Raw genomic sequence first — 18,534 nt, 5'->3', positions numbered from 1 at the left:
TACATACATGAGAGATCAGCCTTGCTTATGTCTCTACACATGACAGCATTGCAAATCCAACACCGCAGATCTCTTCACCAAGGCACTACCGAGGGAGAAGTTTGAAGCTTTCCAAAAAGCTTCAGGCTTACTATATTTTCGAGATTGATCTACTAGATCTCTGTTATGTTCATATCATCATACAGGGGTAGTTCGCCTCCCTAATAGGCTGCCTTACGGTGTGAGTGCTTGCCAGCAAGAGATTTTGCATAGGAGAGAGGAAGGGCTTACTACGACCAAGCTCTCTACCATTTTGTTCTCTCGTTTCTCTCGTCCAAAAGAAAGATAGTTCATTCTTCATGTGTCTGGTAACTGGTTTAGAAGATAACCATTCCCCATACCAAGAGTTGATGCTATCTTGGATAAATTGGATGGTTTATCATGCTTTAGTTGCATTGATCTTAAAAGTGGCTTTTACAGGCGTCTTTTTCGATAACATTTTGGTGTTTTCCAAGAGTGAGAAAGAGCACAAGACGCACTTGAAAGTGGTCTTTGATAAGCTCAGGAAGCATAAGCGGATGATTAATGGCAAAAAGAGTGAGTTCTTGTCACCGGGAGGTGAAACTTTTTGCAATTGTTTTCTTTATTTACATTTCTTTATAAATATATATTTTTCTTTTCTTTCTCTTTGGTTGCTGTTGTTTTCCCCCGGGATCTCTTGGAAGGGCTTGGGCCATTGCAATGTCAGAATGGGTCAGCCAGTGGGACTTTGGACCAGTGGTTGGCTAAGCCTGAGAACTGCACTGAAAGATGAATGACAATGTCCAGGACATGGGCACTGAAAGATGAATGAGAGTGTCCAGGACATGGCCACTGAATGAGGGCATAGGCCGGTTTACACTAGTAAGTGGCCGCCACCGAAATGTGAATGTATCTTGAATTCTAAGCAAATTATGAAGTGACCATACTGGTCAAAGATGGTCAGGAGACCAGAAGGAATGCAGATGACATCATCCCTAAAATCTAGGGAACTACTATTTTGAGCAGTGTCGGAATTGAAAAGTGTTCGCGTCAGTTTGTGCAGAATGTCAAGGGGACCAAAAGCTGGCAGAGGACTGTTGTGAGAATGTCAACCAGTCAGGAGATTTTTAGCTTGGAAGATTGCATGTGGAAAAGGCTTAAAAATGTGCCAAGTGTCAAATTTATGTGCATTTTCCACACTGGGAAGAGGGAAGCGTGGGATTTTGGGCTGAATGAGACTCATTTGCAGCCATCATGGTGGTTTGTTGCAGGTTAAAAGGTATTGTGGTGCACTCCCTTGCCCTGCAACTCATGTATTGAGGGTTGAGCTTGCTCCCCACAGCCTCTCTCTCTCTTTCTCTCTCTTGCAGACTATGGTAATGCTCTCATCAGATAAAATCAGGTACAACTGTGTGAATTTCATGCTTATATGCAGAGGCTAGTTGCCTCCTTGAACAGGAACCGGTGTAGTTAGTTCCTACACCAAACTAGGGACAGAAGAGGGTAATAACCTCTTCAATACAACGCTGTTTCAGCACTGTTTAGGTGCTGTTTTTGGGCTGTTATGTTGCCCGGTCGATGCCAGAATGCAGTAGGACTTTGCTAAAGTCTTCCAGGACAGTACAAGGGTTAATTTGGGCTGAAAACAGAGCTGAAAACAGGTCTGTGCAGAAAATTACAGCAAGCTGAATTGTAATGTTTTGGACTCCATTGGGTAGTATGATGCCTATGGAAGTGAGCCTGTCAGTTGGGACTCATTCTGAGATGTTATGGAACAGTTTTAGTGTAGTTATGCTGGCAAATTTCTCCCAGAATTTGTAAAACTTAGCTGGTGCAAGTAGAATGCTCTGTTGCACTCAAGCTTTGTATTTTCCAACTTTTTAACAATAAAGAAATACCGCAAGGGGCGCCGGACTTCGGGGCCAATGTGTTGTTGAGCGAGGGAGCGAGGATTCTGTGATTGTGTGTCTGAGTAAGTCCAGGTTATTTGTGAATGAATTACCGCTTTATGTGTCCATAGACCGGTTTTATGGTTCCATTGCCGGGATAGGGTCCTCTTTTCTGCAAGAGCCCAAACATGGATTGCATTGGGTGAACAAGCGACACACACAGAGAGGTACAGGTGATTACAGGTGAGAAAGATTATGAGATCTTTCTTTGGATACAGGATTCCTTTGAGGGCTCAGTAGACAGCATGGTAGATAAGGAAAAAGGAAAGCTCCCGGCAGAAGAGAGTTCCTCTTCTACCCGCCGACACCGTAGAGAGATGACAGGTGCCAGGGTGTCAGCATCTGAGCGGACACAGCCATTGTCACAGCCAGCCATGTCAATAGAAGAGCAGGAACAAGAGGATTTATTTCATGCGCAGCTCCTGAGCATCGTTGGTACCTTTGAACAGCTGGTGAAGAATCCCAAGATGAAGAGATATTTGCAGTCAAGGACAGGGGATTCCCAGGCTGAATCATCTCAGCATGCAGTTGAGAGAGAGCAGGAACAAGTGCCAAGGATGCCACAGCATGTAGAGCAGACACAAGCAGTGGCAGCTGATCCAGTGCAGCATGTTACACAAGTACAGGATCAGGCAGTTAATGGTCAGGGAAGTAATGCACAAATGGTTCTGCCGACCGTTCCTCCTTTGGTTGCTGCCCAACCAGGTTATTTTGGTGGTGGGTCTATTTTCCAGGCCATGGCTAGACCGCCCACAGCTTTGCCAGGTTTGATGCCAAGAGGGTCACCAGGACTGATGCCTACAGAATTTGTGAACCCTCTTTATGCCAACATAGGTGTGCAGCCTGGACTTCAGACACATTTCAGTCCAGTTTTGATGCCTGCAGCACCTGTTAATGTGGCTGAATTTTCTCAGCCTAGTGGACAAAGGGCAGCAAGGACTGGTGCATAGAAAGTGCAGAAGGATTTACCATTCTTACAGCCGCCAGTCTATAATTACTTGACCCCCAAGAGCAGTAAGCAAAAGGATTACAAAGAAGGTGGTCAAGCAGTGAAGTTTGAGACTTTCAGTGGGATGCAGGACAAATTGAAAGCGCTGACTTTCATTCAGTAGTTTGATGCAGCATTCACTGGAGGCAACTTCACAGAGTCTTCTAAGGTGCGGAAGGCTGCTACTTTCTTGAAAGGTAATGAATTGCAGTGGTGGACCTCACTGTTGATGCAAGGACAGGCACCTACTACATGGGTCCAATTCAAGCAGCAGTTCTCTTTTGCATGGCTGACAAACACTTTTGAAGTGGATGTGATGACAGCATGGCACAAACTGAATGAAGCTGAAACTGATTTGTCTGCACTAGACGAAGGTACAAAAGGTTTCATGTTAGACACTACACTGACATGATCTGCTTTTTGAACCTGAATTTTCAATGACATGTACACTTGTATCATATGTTTGGCAATGTACAGTTTTGACATTTGTTGTCAATAAATGAATGAATGGACTTTCAGTGCTTTGAAGTTGTATCTGTTACAATTCAATGAATGATTATACGTGTTGTGACACTAATAGTGCGGGGACACGTGCTATCGCCCTGTGTTGCATCTGGAAACATGTATTTGAAAGGCTTGAACCTGCGATGACACAAATGGTAGTGGGGAATTCCTATCATCGCCCCGTGTCATCTGTTGGCAGGAGAAACATGCGATGACACTAATCACCTAGGGAATCTTGTGATCGTCCTGTGTCATCCGTTTGCATGTGGACTTGCAATCGAGGTCGCTTGCTTCTTTCAAGAGGGGGGTATGTCACCAGGAGGTGAAACTTTTTACAGTTGTTTTCTTTATTTACATTTCTTTATAAATATATATTTTTCTTTTCTTTCTCTTTGGTTGCTGTTGTTTTCCCCCGGGATCTCTTGGAAGGGCTTGGGCCATTGCAATGTCAGAATGGGTCAGCCAGTGGGACTTTGGACCAGTGGTTGGCTAAGCCTGAGAACTGCACTGAAAGATGAATAACAGTGTCCAGGACATGCGCACTAAAAGATGAATGGCAGTGTCCAGGACATGGGCACTGAAAGATGAATGAGAGTGTCCAGGACATGGCCACTGAATGAGGGCATAGGCCGGTTTACACTAGTAAGTGGCCGCCACCGAAATGTGAATGTATCTTGAATTCTAAGCAAATTCTGAAGTGACCATAGTGGTCAAAGATGGTCAGGAGACCAGAAGGAATGCAGATGACATCATCCCTAAAATCTAGGGAACTGCTATTTTGGGCAGTGTCAGAAATGAAAAGTGTTCGCGTCAGTTTGTGCAGAATGTCAAGGGGACCAAAAGCTGGCAAAGGACTGTTGTGAGAATGTGAACCAGTCAGGAGATTTTTAGCTTGGAAGATTGCATGTGGAAAAGGCTTAAAAATGTGCCAAGTGTCAAATTTATGTGCATTTTCCACACTGGGAAGAGGGAAGCATGGGATTTTGGGCTGAATGAGACTCATCATGGTGGTTTGTTGCAGGTTAAGAGCTATTGTGGTACACTCCCTTGCCCTACAACTCATGTATTGAGGGTTGAGCTTGCTCCCCACAGCCTCTCTCTCTCTCTTTCTCTCTCTTGCAGACTATGGTAATGCTCTCATCAGATAAAATCAAGTACAACTGTGTGAATTTCATGCTTATATGCAGAGGCTAGTTACCTCCTTGAACAGGAATGTGAACCAGTCAGGAGATTTTTAGCTTGGAAGATTGCATGTGGAAAAGGCTTAAAAATGTGCCAAGTGTCAAATTTATGTGCATTTTCCACACTGGGAAGAGGGAAGCATGGGATTTTGGGCTGAATGAGACTCATTTGCAGCCATCATGGTGGTTTGTTGCAGGTTAAGAGCTATTGTGGTGCACTCCCTTGCCCTGCAACTCATGTATTGAGGGTTGAGCTTGCTCCCCACAGCCTCTCTCTCTCTTTCTCTCTCTTGCAGACTATGGTACTGCTCTCATCAGATAAAATCAGGTACAACTATGTGAATTTCATGCTTATATGCAGAGGCTAGCTGCCTCCTTGAACAGGAACCGGTGTAGTTAGTTCCTACACCAAAGCAGGGACAGAAGAGGATAATAACCTCTTCAATACAACGCTGTTTCAGCACTGTCTAGGTGCTGTTTTTGGACTGTTATGTTGCCCGGTTGATGCCAGAATGTAGGACTTTGCTAAAGTCTTCCAGGACAGTACCAGGGTTAGTTTGGGCTGAAAACAGGTCCGTGCAGAAAATTACAGCAAGCTGAATTGTAATGTTTTGGACTCCATTGGGTAGTCTGATGCCTATGGAAGTGAGCCTGTCAGTTGGGACTCATTCTGAGATGTTATGGAACAGTTTTAGTGCAGTTATGCTGGCAAATTTCTCCCAGAATTTGTAAAACTTAGCTGGTGCAAGTAGAGTGCTCTGTTGCACTCGAGCTTTGTATTTTCCAACTTTTTAACAATAAAGAAATACCGCAAGGGGCGCCGGACTTCGGGGCCAATGTGTTGTTGAGCGAGGGAGCGAGGATTCTGTGATTGTGTGTCTGAGTAAGTCCAGGTTATTTGTGAATGAATTACCGCTTTATGTGTCCATAGACCGGTTTTATGGTTCCATTGCCGGGATAGGGTCCTCTTTCTGCAAGAGCCCGGACACGGATTGCATTGGGTGCAGGCTTAGTTCCGTACGTCGTACGGACAGATTCGTACGTACGAATCGTACCGTACGGTACCGTACGTATCCGTACGATTAGGTACGAAAATCGCCTGGATCTGCCCGTTGGAAGTGCCCGTTTCTGTCCGTTGGAAGTAGCCGTTAACTGCCCGTTTTCTGCCCGTTTTTCTAGCCGTTTTCTGCCCGTTTTTTTTGGTTGTTTGCCTTCATCTCTCTTGAGTCCTTCTATAAAAGCCTCAAGGCCCAAGCCTCTCCTCCATCTACTCCAAGCAAGCCTCAAGCACCAAGCCCTACTCCAAGCCTCTCCTCCACCCTCTTCCACCCTCCTCCAAGCTCCTTCCATCCCACTTGAGCCTCTACTCCAAGTTCTCTTCCTCCAAGCTCTTCCCGTACTTCATCTTCTCTACGCTCTCTCCTCTACTCCACGCTTCAGCCCTTCTCTTATCCATCATGCCTCGGGAGAAGCATGAGGCTTTTGATTTGCATTGCCTCAATGTGGAGAAGGACACCAAGAAGTCCAACTCCCATCATTGGACATGCCGATATTGCGGCAAGTCATACACTAGTGGAACAACAAGGCTTCTCCAACACCTTTCGAAGATTGGGGGACAAGTTGCCCCATGCAAGGAGATTCCGCAAAGCATTGCCGATGACATTTCGTGGAAGATGAGCCGCGGCTCAAATTCAAGTAGAGGAGCATCATCAACACACGCACCGGCACCACCACCGGCACCACCATCGGCACATGATGAAGCGGCCACCGGCTCTTTCATTGGTGTATCCTCCACTGCCACTTCCACGGATGCACGGTCCGCCTCCGCACCGGGCAAAAGGCAAAGGGTGGTGGAGCGTGAAGGGGTGCAACCCTCTCTCCACCAAGTCACGGGTAGTGTGAGAGGTTCGGTTGCATTCCTTAAGGAGCGGCAACGCCTTGCGGAGATAGAGATTGCTCGCACCATTATTGAATGCAATCTTGCCTTCAATGTACTCCAAAAGGAGCAATGGAAGAAGATGGTGACGGCGATTGCAAATGTGGGCCCATGTGAGGGGTGGACGGGGGTCTCTTACACGGCTATGCGCACAAGGAAGATTGATGAAGAGAAGGAGAGAATTGATCGAGCCCTTGACCCGATTCGAGCCGCATGGACGAAGTATGGATGTTCTATTCTCACAGATGGATGGAGTGATCAAAGGAAGCGTGGCATTATCAACATCCTTGTGTCTTGCCCGCTTGGCACATACTTCTTGCGTGCGGTTGACACCGGGAGAAGGGGGAGAAAGACAACCGGGAGTTTCATCTACCGCCATATTAGGCAAGCGATCATAGAGGTAATCATTATTTTACTTAAGTGTGGCTGATTTTGTCATTTGTGCAAAGCCCTCAACTCATATGATTTATCTACCATGTAGGTTGGGGCTCAAAACGTGGTGCAAGTCATCACCGACAATGCATCAAATTGTCGACGCATGGGCCGCTTGCTTGAGGAGGAATTCCCCACCATTGTGTGGACTCCATGTGCGAGTCATTGCATTGACTTACTCATGGAGGATGTGGCGAAGCTCGGCTGGGTGAAGAGGATTGTGCAACAAGCTACATCTATTGTCAACTTCTTCATGCTAAAGGTGAAGGTGCTTGCTATGTTTCGTGAGCATAGCAAGCTTGACTTGAAGAAGCCATCAGCCACCCGCTTTGCCTACATGTGGCTGGTTTTGGAGCGTCTATACGATGTGAGGCCCGCCCTTCGCCAGACAGTTGTTTCCACCATGTGGAACGATTGGGATGAGCACGTCACTGAAGAGGCCAAAGCCATGCAACGCTTTTGCCTAGAGGAGAGATTTTGGGCTAGAGTCCGAGCAATTGTCATTGCTATGACTCCATTCTATAGGCTCTTGCGGATGACAGATTGCGAGGGGTCCACCATGGGCCTTCTTGTCCACTTCTTTAGAGCTGCCCTTGTGGAGCTGGAGGCTTGCACAGACATTACATCTGAGGAGCGAGCACAAATCATGGAGATTGCACAGAAGAGATGGAGGTGGATGCACAAACCAATCCACGGGTTTGCAGCATTGGTACATCCAGCCTACAAGTCTCCAGTAGTTTGCACCGATAGGGAGCTTCGACAAGATCGGGATGCATATATGCTTCGAGCTGTGCCAGTTGATGAGCACAATGCCTTTCTAGAGGAGTTGGGTTGCTATGTTGATCAGAGAGGTCAAACCTCCTTTTCGTCTCCCACTTGCTGGAGGAGGGAGTCACTTGTGAAGCCCCTTTTTTGGTGGGACAATTTTGGGTATGGACTAGAGCATCTCCAACCCATAGCCTTAAGGGTCCTAGCCCAGGATTGTTCTTCGGGTGCATGTGAGAGGAACTGGAGTTCCTATTCTCTCATACACACGAGGATACGCAATCGACTGAGCACACGACAGTTGGAGCGGTTGGTCTACTGCCGCACTAACTTGCGCATGATGCAGGGCATTCTTAGTATGGGTAGTCCCAAGCAAGTAAGTGACAAGTCTAGACTCTAACTTGTCATGACTCATAACTTTTAAGTTTTGTGTACACTGTACAGACTCTAACTTTTGTGCCTTAATGTGTAGGTCAATGTTGACACTTTCACCTTGACGAGTGAAAACTTTGCAAGTGTCAATCAACAACCTGATGAGGAGGAGGAGGCAATCTTCATGGAGCTCTATAGTGAGCTTGTGGCAGCAGATAGTCGCAGCACCAGGAGTCAGCATGGACGGGGCCGAGCAGTTGGAGTTCATAGGCCTCCGCCTTCGACATCGGCAAAGGGTGGCCTCCTCACATATGTGAGGCGGGGATCCTCGAGCTCCAATCCCCGCCTTCATGATGATATTCCATTGCCCCCTCATGATGATACCCCACTGCCTAGAGAGCCCTTGTTTGATGATGATGGCAACCTACTTAGCGAGAATGATCCCCAGAGTGTCTCGTCCACCTTCGAAGAGTCCTCTTCAGAGAACTCTCTTGATGGACACTCTAGTAGTGATCATGCAGATGTTGGTGATGATGTAGACTTTTGATATGTTATAGCTCTCTAGGCATTGGGCATCTATCTCCTTCTAGCCCATCGATGATGTATTGTAGTATGTAGTATCATGTATGTACGCATGTTGGCGGTCGCCCATGCCATGAGTTTTTGGCCTATCCTTTTGTAGCAATTTTGTACTCTAATGGCATGATGACATTATGTTCATGGTTCTACTATTTTGTAACTTCTTGTCTACAATTTTGAAGTTTAGGAAGTATTTTTTAAAAAAAACGTACTAATATCGTACCGTACCTCAAAAAATTTTAAGGTACCGATTAGTACCGTATTTTATCGTACCGTACCGTATCGTACCTTTCGTACTAACTAACCATGATTGGGTGAACAAGAGAACAAGAGGATTTATTTCATGCGCAGCTCCTGAGCATCGTTGGTACCTTTGAACAGCTGATGAAGAATCCCAAGATGAAGAAATATTTGCAGTCAAGGACAGGGGATTCCCAGGCTGAATCATCTCAGCATGCAGTTGAGAGAGAGCAGGAACAAGTGCCAAGGATGCCACAGCATGTACAGCAGACACCAGCAGTGGCAGCTGATCCAGTGCAGCATGTTACACAAGTACAGGATCACGCAGTTAATGGTCAGGGCAGTAATGCACAAATGGTTCTACCGACTGTTCCTCCTTTGGTTGCTGCCCAACCAGGTTATTTTGGTGGTGGGTCTATTTTCCAGGCCATGGCTAGACCGCCCACAGCTTTGCCAGGTTTGATGCCAAGAGGGTCACCAAGACTGATGCCTACAGAATTTGTGAACCCTCTTTATGCCAACATAGGTGTGCAGCCTGGACTTCAGACACATTTCAGTCCAGTTTTGATGCCTGCAGCACCTGTTAATGTGGCTGAATTTTCTCAGCCTAGTGGACAAAGGGCAGCAAGGACTCGTGCAGAGAAAGTGCAGAAGGATTTACCATTCTTACAGCCGCCAGTCTATGATTACTTGACCCCCAAGAGCAGTAAGCAAAAGGATTACAAAGGAGGTGGTCAAGCAGTGAAGTTTGAGACTTTCAATGGGATGCAGGACAAATTGAAAGCGCTGACTTTCATTCAGCAGCTTGATGCAGCATTCACTGGAGGCAACTTCACAGAGTCTTCTAAGGTGCGGAAGGCTGCTACTTTCTTGAAAGGTAATGCATTGCAGTGGTGGACCTCACTGTTGATGCAAAGACAGGCACCTGCTACATGGGTCCAATTCAAGCAGCAATTCTCTTTTGCATGGCTGACAAACACTTTTGAAGTGGATGTGATGACAGCATGGCACAAACTGAATGAAGCTGAAACTGATTTGTCTGCACTAGACGAAGGTACAAAAGGTTTCATGTTAGACACTACACTGACATGATCTGCTTTTTGAACCTGAATTTTGAATGACTTGTACACTTGTATCATATGTTTGGCAATGTACAGTTTTGACATTTGTTGTCAATAAATGAATGAATGGACTTTCAGTGCTTTGAAGTTGTATCTGTTACAATTCAATGAATGATTATACGTGTTGTGACACTAATAGTGCGGGGACACGTGCTATCGCCCTGTGTTGCATCCGGAAACATGTATTTGAAAGGCTTGAACCTGCGATGACACAAATGGTAGTGGGGAATTCCTATCATCGTCCCGTGTCATCTGTTGGCAGGAGATACATGCGATGACACTAATCACCTGGGGAATCTTGTGCTCGTCCTGTGTCATCCGTTTGCATGTGGACTTCCAATTGAGGTCGCTTGCTTCTTTCAAGAGGGGGGTATGTCACCAGGAGGTGAAACTTTTTGCAGTTGTTTTCTTTATTTACATTTCTTTATAAATATATATTTTTCTTTTCTTTCTCTTTGGTTGCTGTTGTTTTCCCCCGGGATCTCTTGGAAGGGCTTGGGCCATTGCAATGTCAGAATGGGTCAGCCAGTGGGACTTTGGACCAGTGGTTGGCTAAGCCTGAGAACTGCACTGAAAGATGAATGACAGTGTCCGGGACATGGGCACTGAAAGATGAATGACAGTATCCAGCACATGGCCACTGAATGAGGGCATAGGCCGGTTTACACTAGTAAGTGGCCGCCACCGAAATGTGAATGTATCTTGAATTCTAAGCAAATTCTGAAGTGACCATAGTGGTCAAAGACGGTCAAGAGACCAGAAGGAATGCAGATGACATCATCCCTAAAATCTAGGGAACCGCTATATTGGGCAGTGTCGGAATTGAAAAGTGTTCGCGTCAGTTTGTGCAAAATGTCAAGGGGACCAAAAGCTGGCAAAGGATTCTTCTAAGAATGTGAACCAGTCAGGAGATTTTTAGCTTGGAAGATTGCATGTGGAAAAGGCTCAAAAATGTGCCAAGTGTCAAATTTATGTGCATTTTCCACACTGGGAAGAGGGAAGCGTGGGATTTTGGGCTGAATGAGACTCATTTGTAGCCATCATGGTGGTTTGTTGCAGGTTAAGAGCTATTGTGGTGCACTCCCTTGCCCTGCAACTCATGTATTGAGGGTTGAGCATGCTCCCCACAGCCTCTCTCTCTCTTTCTCTCTCTTGCAGACTATGGTAATGCTCTCATCAGATAAAATCAGGTACACCTGTGTGAATTTCATGCTTATATGCAAACGCTAGTTACCTCCTTGAACAGGAATGTGAACCAGTCAGGAGATTTTTAGCTTGGAAGATTGCATGTGGAAAAGGCTTAAAAATGTGTCAAGTGTCAAATTTATGTGCATTTTCCACACTGGGAAGAGGGAAGCGTGGGATTTTGGGCTGAATGAGACTCATTTGCAGCCATCATGGTGGTTTGTTGGAGGTTCAGAGCTATTGTGGTGCACTCCCTTGCCCTGCAACTCATGTATTGAGAGTTGAGCTTGCTCCCCACAGCCTCTCTCTCTCTTTCTCTCTCTTGCAGACTATGGTAATGCTCTCATCAGATAAAATCAAGTACAACTGTGTGAATTTCATGCTTATATGCAGAGGCTAGTTGCCTCCTTGAACAGGAACCGGCGTAGTTAGTTCCTACACCAAAGCAGGGACAGAAGAGAGTAATAACCTCTTCAATACAACGCTATTTCAGCACTGTTTAGGTGCTGTTTTTGGGCTGTTATGTTGCCCGGTTGATGCCAGAAAGCAGTAGGACTTTGCTAAAGTCTTCCAGGACAGTACAAGGGTTAATTTGGGCTGAAAACAGGTCTGTGCAGAAAATTACAGCAAGCTGAATTGTAATGTTTTGGACTCCATTGGGTAGTCTGATGCCTATGGAAGTGAGCCTGTCAATCGGGACTCATTCTGAGATGTTATGGAACAGTTTTAGTGCAATTATGCTGGCAAATTTCTCCCAGAATTTGTAAAACTTAGCTGGTGCAAGTAGAGTGCTCTGTTGCACTCGAGCTTTGTATTTTCCAACTTTTTAACAATAAATAAATACCGCAAGGGGCGCCGGACTTCGGGGCCAATGTGTTGTTGAGCGAGGGAGCGAGGATTCTGTGATTGTGTGTCTGAGTAAGTCCAGGTTATTTGTGAATGAATTACCGCTTTATGTGTCCATAGACCGGTTTTATGGTTCCATTGCCGGGATAGGGTCCTCTTTTCTGCAAGAGCCCGGACACGGATTGCATTGGGTGAACAAGAGAACAAGAGGATTTATTTCATGCGCAGCTCCTGAGCATCGTTGGTACCTTTGAACAGCTGGTGAAGAATCCCAAGATGAAGAGATATTTGCAGTCAAGGACAGGGGATTCCCAGGCTGAATCATCTCAGCATGCAGTTGAGAGAGAGCAGGAACAAGTGCCAAGGATGCCACAGCATGTAGAGCAGACACCAGCAGTGGCAGCTGATCCAGTGCAGCATGTTACACAAGTACAGGATCAGGCAGTTAATGGTCAGGGCAGCAATGCACAAATGGTTCTACTGACTGTTCCTCCTTTGGTTGCTGCCCAACCTGGTTATTTTGGTGATGGGTCTATTTTCCAGGCCATGGCTAGACCGCCCACAGCTTTGCCAGGTTTAATGCCAAGAGGGTCACCAGGACTGATGCCTACAGAATTTGTGAACCCTCTTTATGCCAACATAGGTGTGCAGCCTGGACTTCAGACACATTTCAGTCCAGTTTTGATGCCTACAGCACCTGTTAATGTGGCTGAATTTTCTCAGCCTAGTGGACAAAGGGCAGCAAGGACTCGTGCAGAGAAAGTGCAGAAGGATTTACCATTCTTACAGCCGCCAGTCTATGATTACTTGACCCCCAAGAGCAGTAAGCAAAAGGATTACAAAGAAGGTGGTCAAGCAGTGAAGTTTGAGACTTTCAGTGGGATGCAGGACAAATTGAAAGCGCTGACTTCCATTCAGCAGCTTGATGCAGCATTCACTGGAGGCAACTTCACAGAGTCTTCTAAGGTGCGGAAGGCTGCTACTTTCTTGAAAGGTAATGCATTGCAGTGGTCGACCTCACTATTGATGCAAAGACAGGCACCTGCTACATGGGTCCAATTCAAGCAGCAGTTCTCTTTTGCATGGCTGACAAACACTTTTGAAGTGGATGTGATGACAGCATGGCACAAACTGAATGAAGCTGAAACTGATTTGTCTGCACTAGACGAAGGTACAAAAGGTTTCATGTTAGACACTACACTGACATGATCTGCTTTTTGAACCTGAATTTTGAATGACCTGTACACTTGTATCATATGTTTGGCAATGTACAGTTTTGACATTTGTTGTCATCAATAAATGAATGAATGGACTTTCAGTGCTTTGAAGTTGTATCTCTTACAATTCAATGAATGATTATACGTGTTGTGACACTAATAGTGCGGGGACACGTGCTATCGCCCTGTGTTGCATCCGGAAACATGTATTTGAAAGGCTTGAACCTACGATGACACAAATGGTGGTGGGGAATACCTATCATCGCCCCGTGTCATCTGTTGGCAGGAGATACATGCGATGACACTAATCACCTGGGGAATCTTGTGCTCGTCCTGTGTCATCCGTTTGCATGTGGACTTGCAATCGAGGTCGCTTGCTTCTTTCAAGAGGGGGGTTATGTCACCAGGAGGTGAAACTTTTTACAGTTGTTTTCTTTATTTACATTTCTTTATAAATATATATTTTTCTTTTCTTTCTCTTTGGTTGCTGTTGTTTTCCCCCGGGATCTCTTGGAAGGGCTTGGGCCATTGCAATGTCAGAATGGGTCAGCCAGTGGGACTTTGGACCAGTGGTTGGCTAAGCCTGAGAACTGCACTGAAAGATGAATGACAGTGTCCAGGACATGGGCACTGAAAGATGAATGACAGTATCCAGGACATGGCCACTGAATGAGGGCATAGGCCGGTTTACACTAGTAAGTGGCCGCCACCGAAATGTGAATGTATCTTGAATTCTAAGCAAATTCTGAAGTGACCATAGTGGTCAAAGATGGTCAAGAGACCAGAAGGAATGCAGATGACATCATCCCTAAAAAATAGGGAACTGCTATTTTGGGCAATGTCAGAATTGAAAAGTGTTCGCGTCAGTTTGTGCAAAATGTCAAGGGGACCAAAAGCTGGCAAAGGACTGTTGTAAGAATGTGAACCAATCAGGAGATTTTTAGCTTGGAAGATTGCATGTGGAAAAGGCTTAAAAATGTGCCAAGTGTCAAATTTATGTGCATTTTCCACACTGGGAAGAGGGAAGCGTGGGATTTTGGGCTGAATGAGACTCATTTGTAGCCATCATGGTGGTTTGTTGCAGGTTAAGAGCTATTGTGGTGCACTCCCTTGCCCTGCAACTCATGTATTGAGGGTTGAGCATGCTCCCCACAGCCTCTCTCTCTCTTTCTCTCTCTTGCAGACTATGGTAATGCTCTCATCAGATAAAATCAGGTACAACTGTGTGAATTTCATGCTTATATGCAAACGCTAGTTACCTCCTTGAACAGGAATGTGAACCAGTCAGGAGATTTTTAGCTTGGAAGATTGCATGTGGAAAAGGCTTAAAAATGTGTCAAGTGTCAAATTTATGTGCATTTTCCACACTGGGAAGAGGGAAGCGTGGGATTTTGGGCTGAATGAGACTCATTTGCAGCCATCATGGTGGTTTGTTGGAGGTTCAGAGCTATTGTGGTGCACTCCCTTGCCCTGCAACTCATGTATTGAGAGTTGAGCTTGCTCCCCACAGCCTCTCTCTCTCTTTCTCTCTCTTGCAGACTATGGTAATGCTCTCATCAGATAAAATCAAGTACAACTGTGTGAATTTCATGCTTATATGCAGAGGCTAGTTGCCTCCTTGAACAGGAACCGGCGTAGTTAGTTCCTACACCAAAGCAGGGACAGAAGAGAGTAATAACCTCTTCAATACAACGCTATTTCAGCACTGTTTAGGTGCTGTTTTTGGGCTGTTATGTTGCCCGGTTGATGCCAGAAAGCAGTAGGACTTTGCTAAAGTCTTCCAGGACAGTACAAGGGTTAATTTGGGCTGAAAACAGGTCTGTGCAGAAAATTACAGCAAGCTGAATTGTAATGTTTTGGACTCCATTGGGTAGTCTGATGCCTATGGAAGTGAGCCTGTCAGTCGGGACTCATTCTGAGATGTTATGGAACAGTTTTAGTGCAATTATGCTGGCAAATTTCTCCCAGAATTTGTAAAACTTAGCTGGTGCAAGTAGAGTGCTCAGTTGCACTTGCTCAGTTGCACTCGAGCTTTGTATTTTCCAACTTTTTAACGATAAAGAAATACCGCAAGGGGCGTCGGACTTCGGGGCAATGTGTTGTTGAGCGAGGGAGCGAGGATTCTGTGATTGTGTGTCTGAGTAAGTCCAGGTTATTTGTGAATGAATTACCGCTTTATGTGTCCATAGACCGGTTTTAGTTCTTCCTCTCGCAGATGCATTATCTTAGACACATATTGTCTAGAGATGGCGTGTGAATGTATGCTGTGAAGATCCAAGCCATTAAGGACTGGCCATAACTCAAATCCATTCATGAGATTAGCAGTTTTCTTGGTTTAAGCTCATACTACTGGAGGTTCATATATCACTTCGCAATGATTGCCTCACCATTGCATGAACTAACCAAGAAATGGGCTACATTTAGATAAATATAAGCTGAAATTGATGCTTTCCATGAGCTCATGGACATCATTATGTCTCAGCTGGTTTTCGTAATCCGCGACTTGCAAAAACCATTCATTGTGGGATGTGATGCATGCGGCAATTGCACAGAAGAGCTATCCTAAATCAAGAAGGACATGTTGTTGCATATGAAAGCAAGAGATTGCATGATGATGCCGAGCTTTCTCTCCACATTTATGAGAAAGAGTTTTTGGCTATGATTCATGCTCTTACAATATGGAAGCATTATTTGTTGGAGCTGAATTTACAGTCAAGAATCTCTCTGGGTCATTTTCAGATTTTGCACTCTCTCGGCAAGAAAAATGTTGTTGCATATGCTTTGTAAAGAAAGCCATGGTTGCAATTTCAGTTGCCTCTCATAAGAACCTCTCTAGGATGCGAGACGATATGTATAATTTGAATGCTAAATTTGCATATATATATATATATATGGGCTAATTTGATGGATGGTCTTGCACATGCCTCTTATGTGGTGAAAGATGGCCCTCTCATGAAAGACAACTACCTATGTGTGGTCTCAAACATGAGGCAAAAAGTTTTGGATGAAGCTCCACTCTATGGAGGACAGCGGAATATTGCCTACTACTCAAATGATTGAGAGGCATTTCTTTTGGCTGGACATGAGAAAGGACATGAAGGCTTTTGTACACGCATGTGTCACCTGTCAAAAGGTGAAGTTTGATAGGTAAAAGTCTCCCAATTGGCTTCAGCCTTTGCCAACTCTAGACCAGCCATGGAAAAGCATTGCATGGATTTCATCATGGATTTGCCTATTACACAAAATATGGCAATGATGAAATACGGACAAGTTTAGCAGCCAAGCTCATTTCTTGACTCTCAAAAAGACCATAAAAGTTGAGCATATATATATATATATATGGTCAAAATCTTTATATCACAGATGTTTAAGCATTATGAGATGCTCAAGAATTGTCGGGGATAGAGATCCTAGGACAAGTCGGGCTCTCGTTGACAATATGGGGTACTCGTTGTGAGGGATAGAGATCTCAGGACAGCAAGTCTCTTTTGGAGAGCTCTCTTTGACAATATCGGTACTATGCTGATTTTTTTGTCAACTTATCATCCTTAAATGGACAGGCAAAGTGAAGCTTATGGGAGAGATGTGACAATGGGGGTGAGGTGGCCGAAAATGGCCACCACCTTTGGGCATAGGCACTCACGACTTCCTCTCTCCAAATCATACGTGTATCTTTTCAAAGAAAAATAAGAAGCCATTGCTTCAAAAATCTAGTCGGTATATGTTCAAAAGTAGCTTGAACAGCTGCGCCTACATTCCGTACTAATGCATACCCTAAGCTTTGGATTTCAACATTCTACATCAACAAAAATCAAGTTTAGTATCTGATTTTCATTGCATAAAGTGTCATTGGAAATCAAGTATTCATTGCCCATGAAGCTTGTTCTTTGAAATTCCTTTTTAATACATTTATGACGAGGGGAGTCGGCTCTTTCTGACCACAACCTATTGCCTATGTCAATTAATTTTCAACATTGCTACTTTATTTGTGTTGTGTCATTCCAAGTTTGTTTAAGAATATTAATAGTTTAAAGTGTGTGACACGATTGTGCTCAATCCCGTATGGGGGAATTTCAATCGGTGCTTAGTTTTTCTTCTCACCTTCTACATGAGCACAAATAAATTTCAGCTTCTTCGATGAGAGGGCTACTTTTGAAAAAGATAATTAAAGATCTCAACCAAGAAAGAATCTTCTTAAGAATTCCATGAGGAGTTGCCATCATGTAGGTGGGTTCTGGATGGTGGAAATGGTTATCAATTTTAGAGAATGGTTCAGTAATAAAGGCCCTTTTTAAGGACTCCTATAGGGAAGAAACCATCACCATTCCTCGCTCATGAAGGCAGATTTTTCATGGGGAGAGAGAGGTGAACCTTTCCATGGCTTTAAAATTACCAAACATTTTAATTAATAGTCACCAATATTGTTATGTCCCAATGCTAACTAGGGTTAAGACCTTCAGGTTTAGGTTAACCATAGCCTGGATAAGGCATCTTAAGTGGGGGGTAAGTAGCTATTAGGAGACACGTGCTAAATTTCTCTCCTAGGTTATAGGAGGCCTATTTAAGTGACTTTATGAGTTAGTTTGAGGGAGAGCTCCTCGGACCTAGACTCTAGACCGTAAGACTACTCTGTGCTTACATCTGATGGGTGTATTCTGGTGGTATGGGATGCCAGGGAGTTTGCATGTGGAGCCATGTCTCAGATGCTATTGTCCCCTAGTGCTCAGGGGTGAGCCTACATGGCTCTACGGTTGGGCGGTGAGCTACATGCCAATCTCTCTATGTTCCATGTTTATGCTTGACTGCAGGGGTTTGATGGCTGGAGGACTTTACATTGGTATCAAAGCCAAACCTGCATGGTTAAGCTTGGAACAAGTCGGAAGGAGGAGAGGAAAAAATCCATTGCCAGATTTCTTCTAAATCCGAGTCTATGGGCTGTTCTTGTCTTCCAAGGCCCGGTGCTCTGGGACGCTTGGGCGGAAGATGGGGCACAGGCAGACGATGGTTGGAGAACGCGCTGGTTAGATGTGTCTGGAGACCATACGTCTATGAAAGCAGAAGCTTTATCTGTGTTTTATGTGCATGTTGAAGACACCCATGTAGGCTTCTACCTGCATGTGTACTTGCAGGATTTTCCCTTGACTTCCTCGTTGCAAGCTCATGAGATTGTTCGATGCTTTACTCGTGCTCATGGAAGGCTGGCTGTTGTCTGTTCAAGG

The 18,534-nt window shown here is 45.0% G+C and overlaps 2 protein-coding genes across 32 annotated transcripts in view; one reads left to right on the top strand and one right to left on the bottom strand.

Annotated features, from left to right (window-relative positions):
* The window catches only part of LOC147613503 (E3 ubiquitin-protein ligase RKP), an 88,663-nt gene that overhangs the window by 12,747 nt on the left and 57,382 nt on the right, over window positions 1–18,534 (bottom strand). The gene's annotated exons all lie outside the window — the stretch shown is intronic.
* LOC147613504 (uncharacterized) lies at window positions 6,080–6,988 on the top strand. Its single transcript, XM_086781436.1, has one exon. It carries the CDS (start codon window positions 6,080–6,082, stop codon window positions 6,986–6,988), a length of 909 nt encoding a protein of 302 aa, XP_086637562.1.

The sequence above is a fragment of the Cibotium barometz genome, chromosome 43, assembly GCF_041138505.1.
Source record: "Cibotium barometz isolate CiBa-2024 chromosome 43, ASM4113850v1, whole genome shotgun sequence".
NCBI classification, from domain to species: Eukaryota; Viridiplantae; Streptophyta; class Polypodiopsida; order Cyatheales; family Cibotiaceae; genus Cibotium; species Cibotium barometz.
The sequence above is the reverse complement of the archived record's forward strand: the minus strand, read 5'-3'. Positions and strand labels throughout refer to the sequence as shown.

Excerpts from the sequence above, each read along its gene's own strand:
- LOC147613504 (XM_086781436.1), top strand. The coding sequence starts at position 6,080 with ATGCCTCGGGAGAAGCATGAGGCTTTTGATTTGCATTGCCTCAATGTG.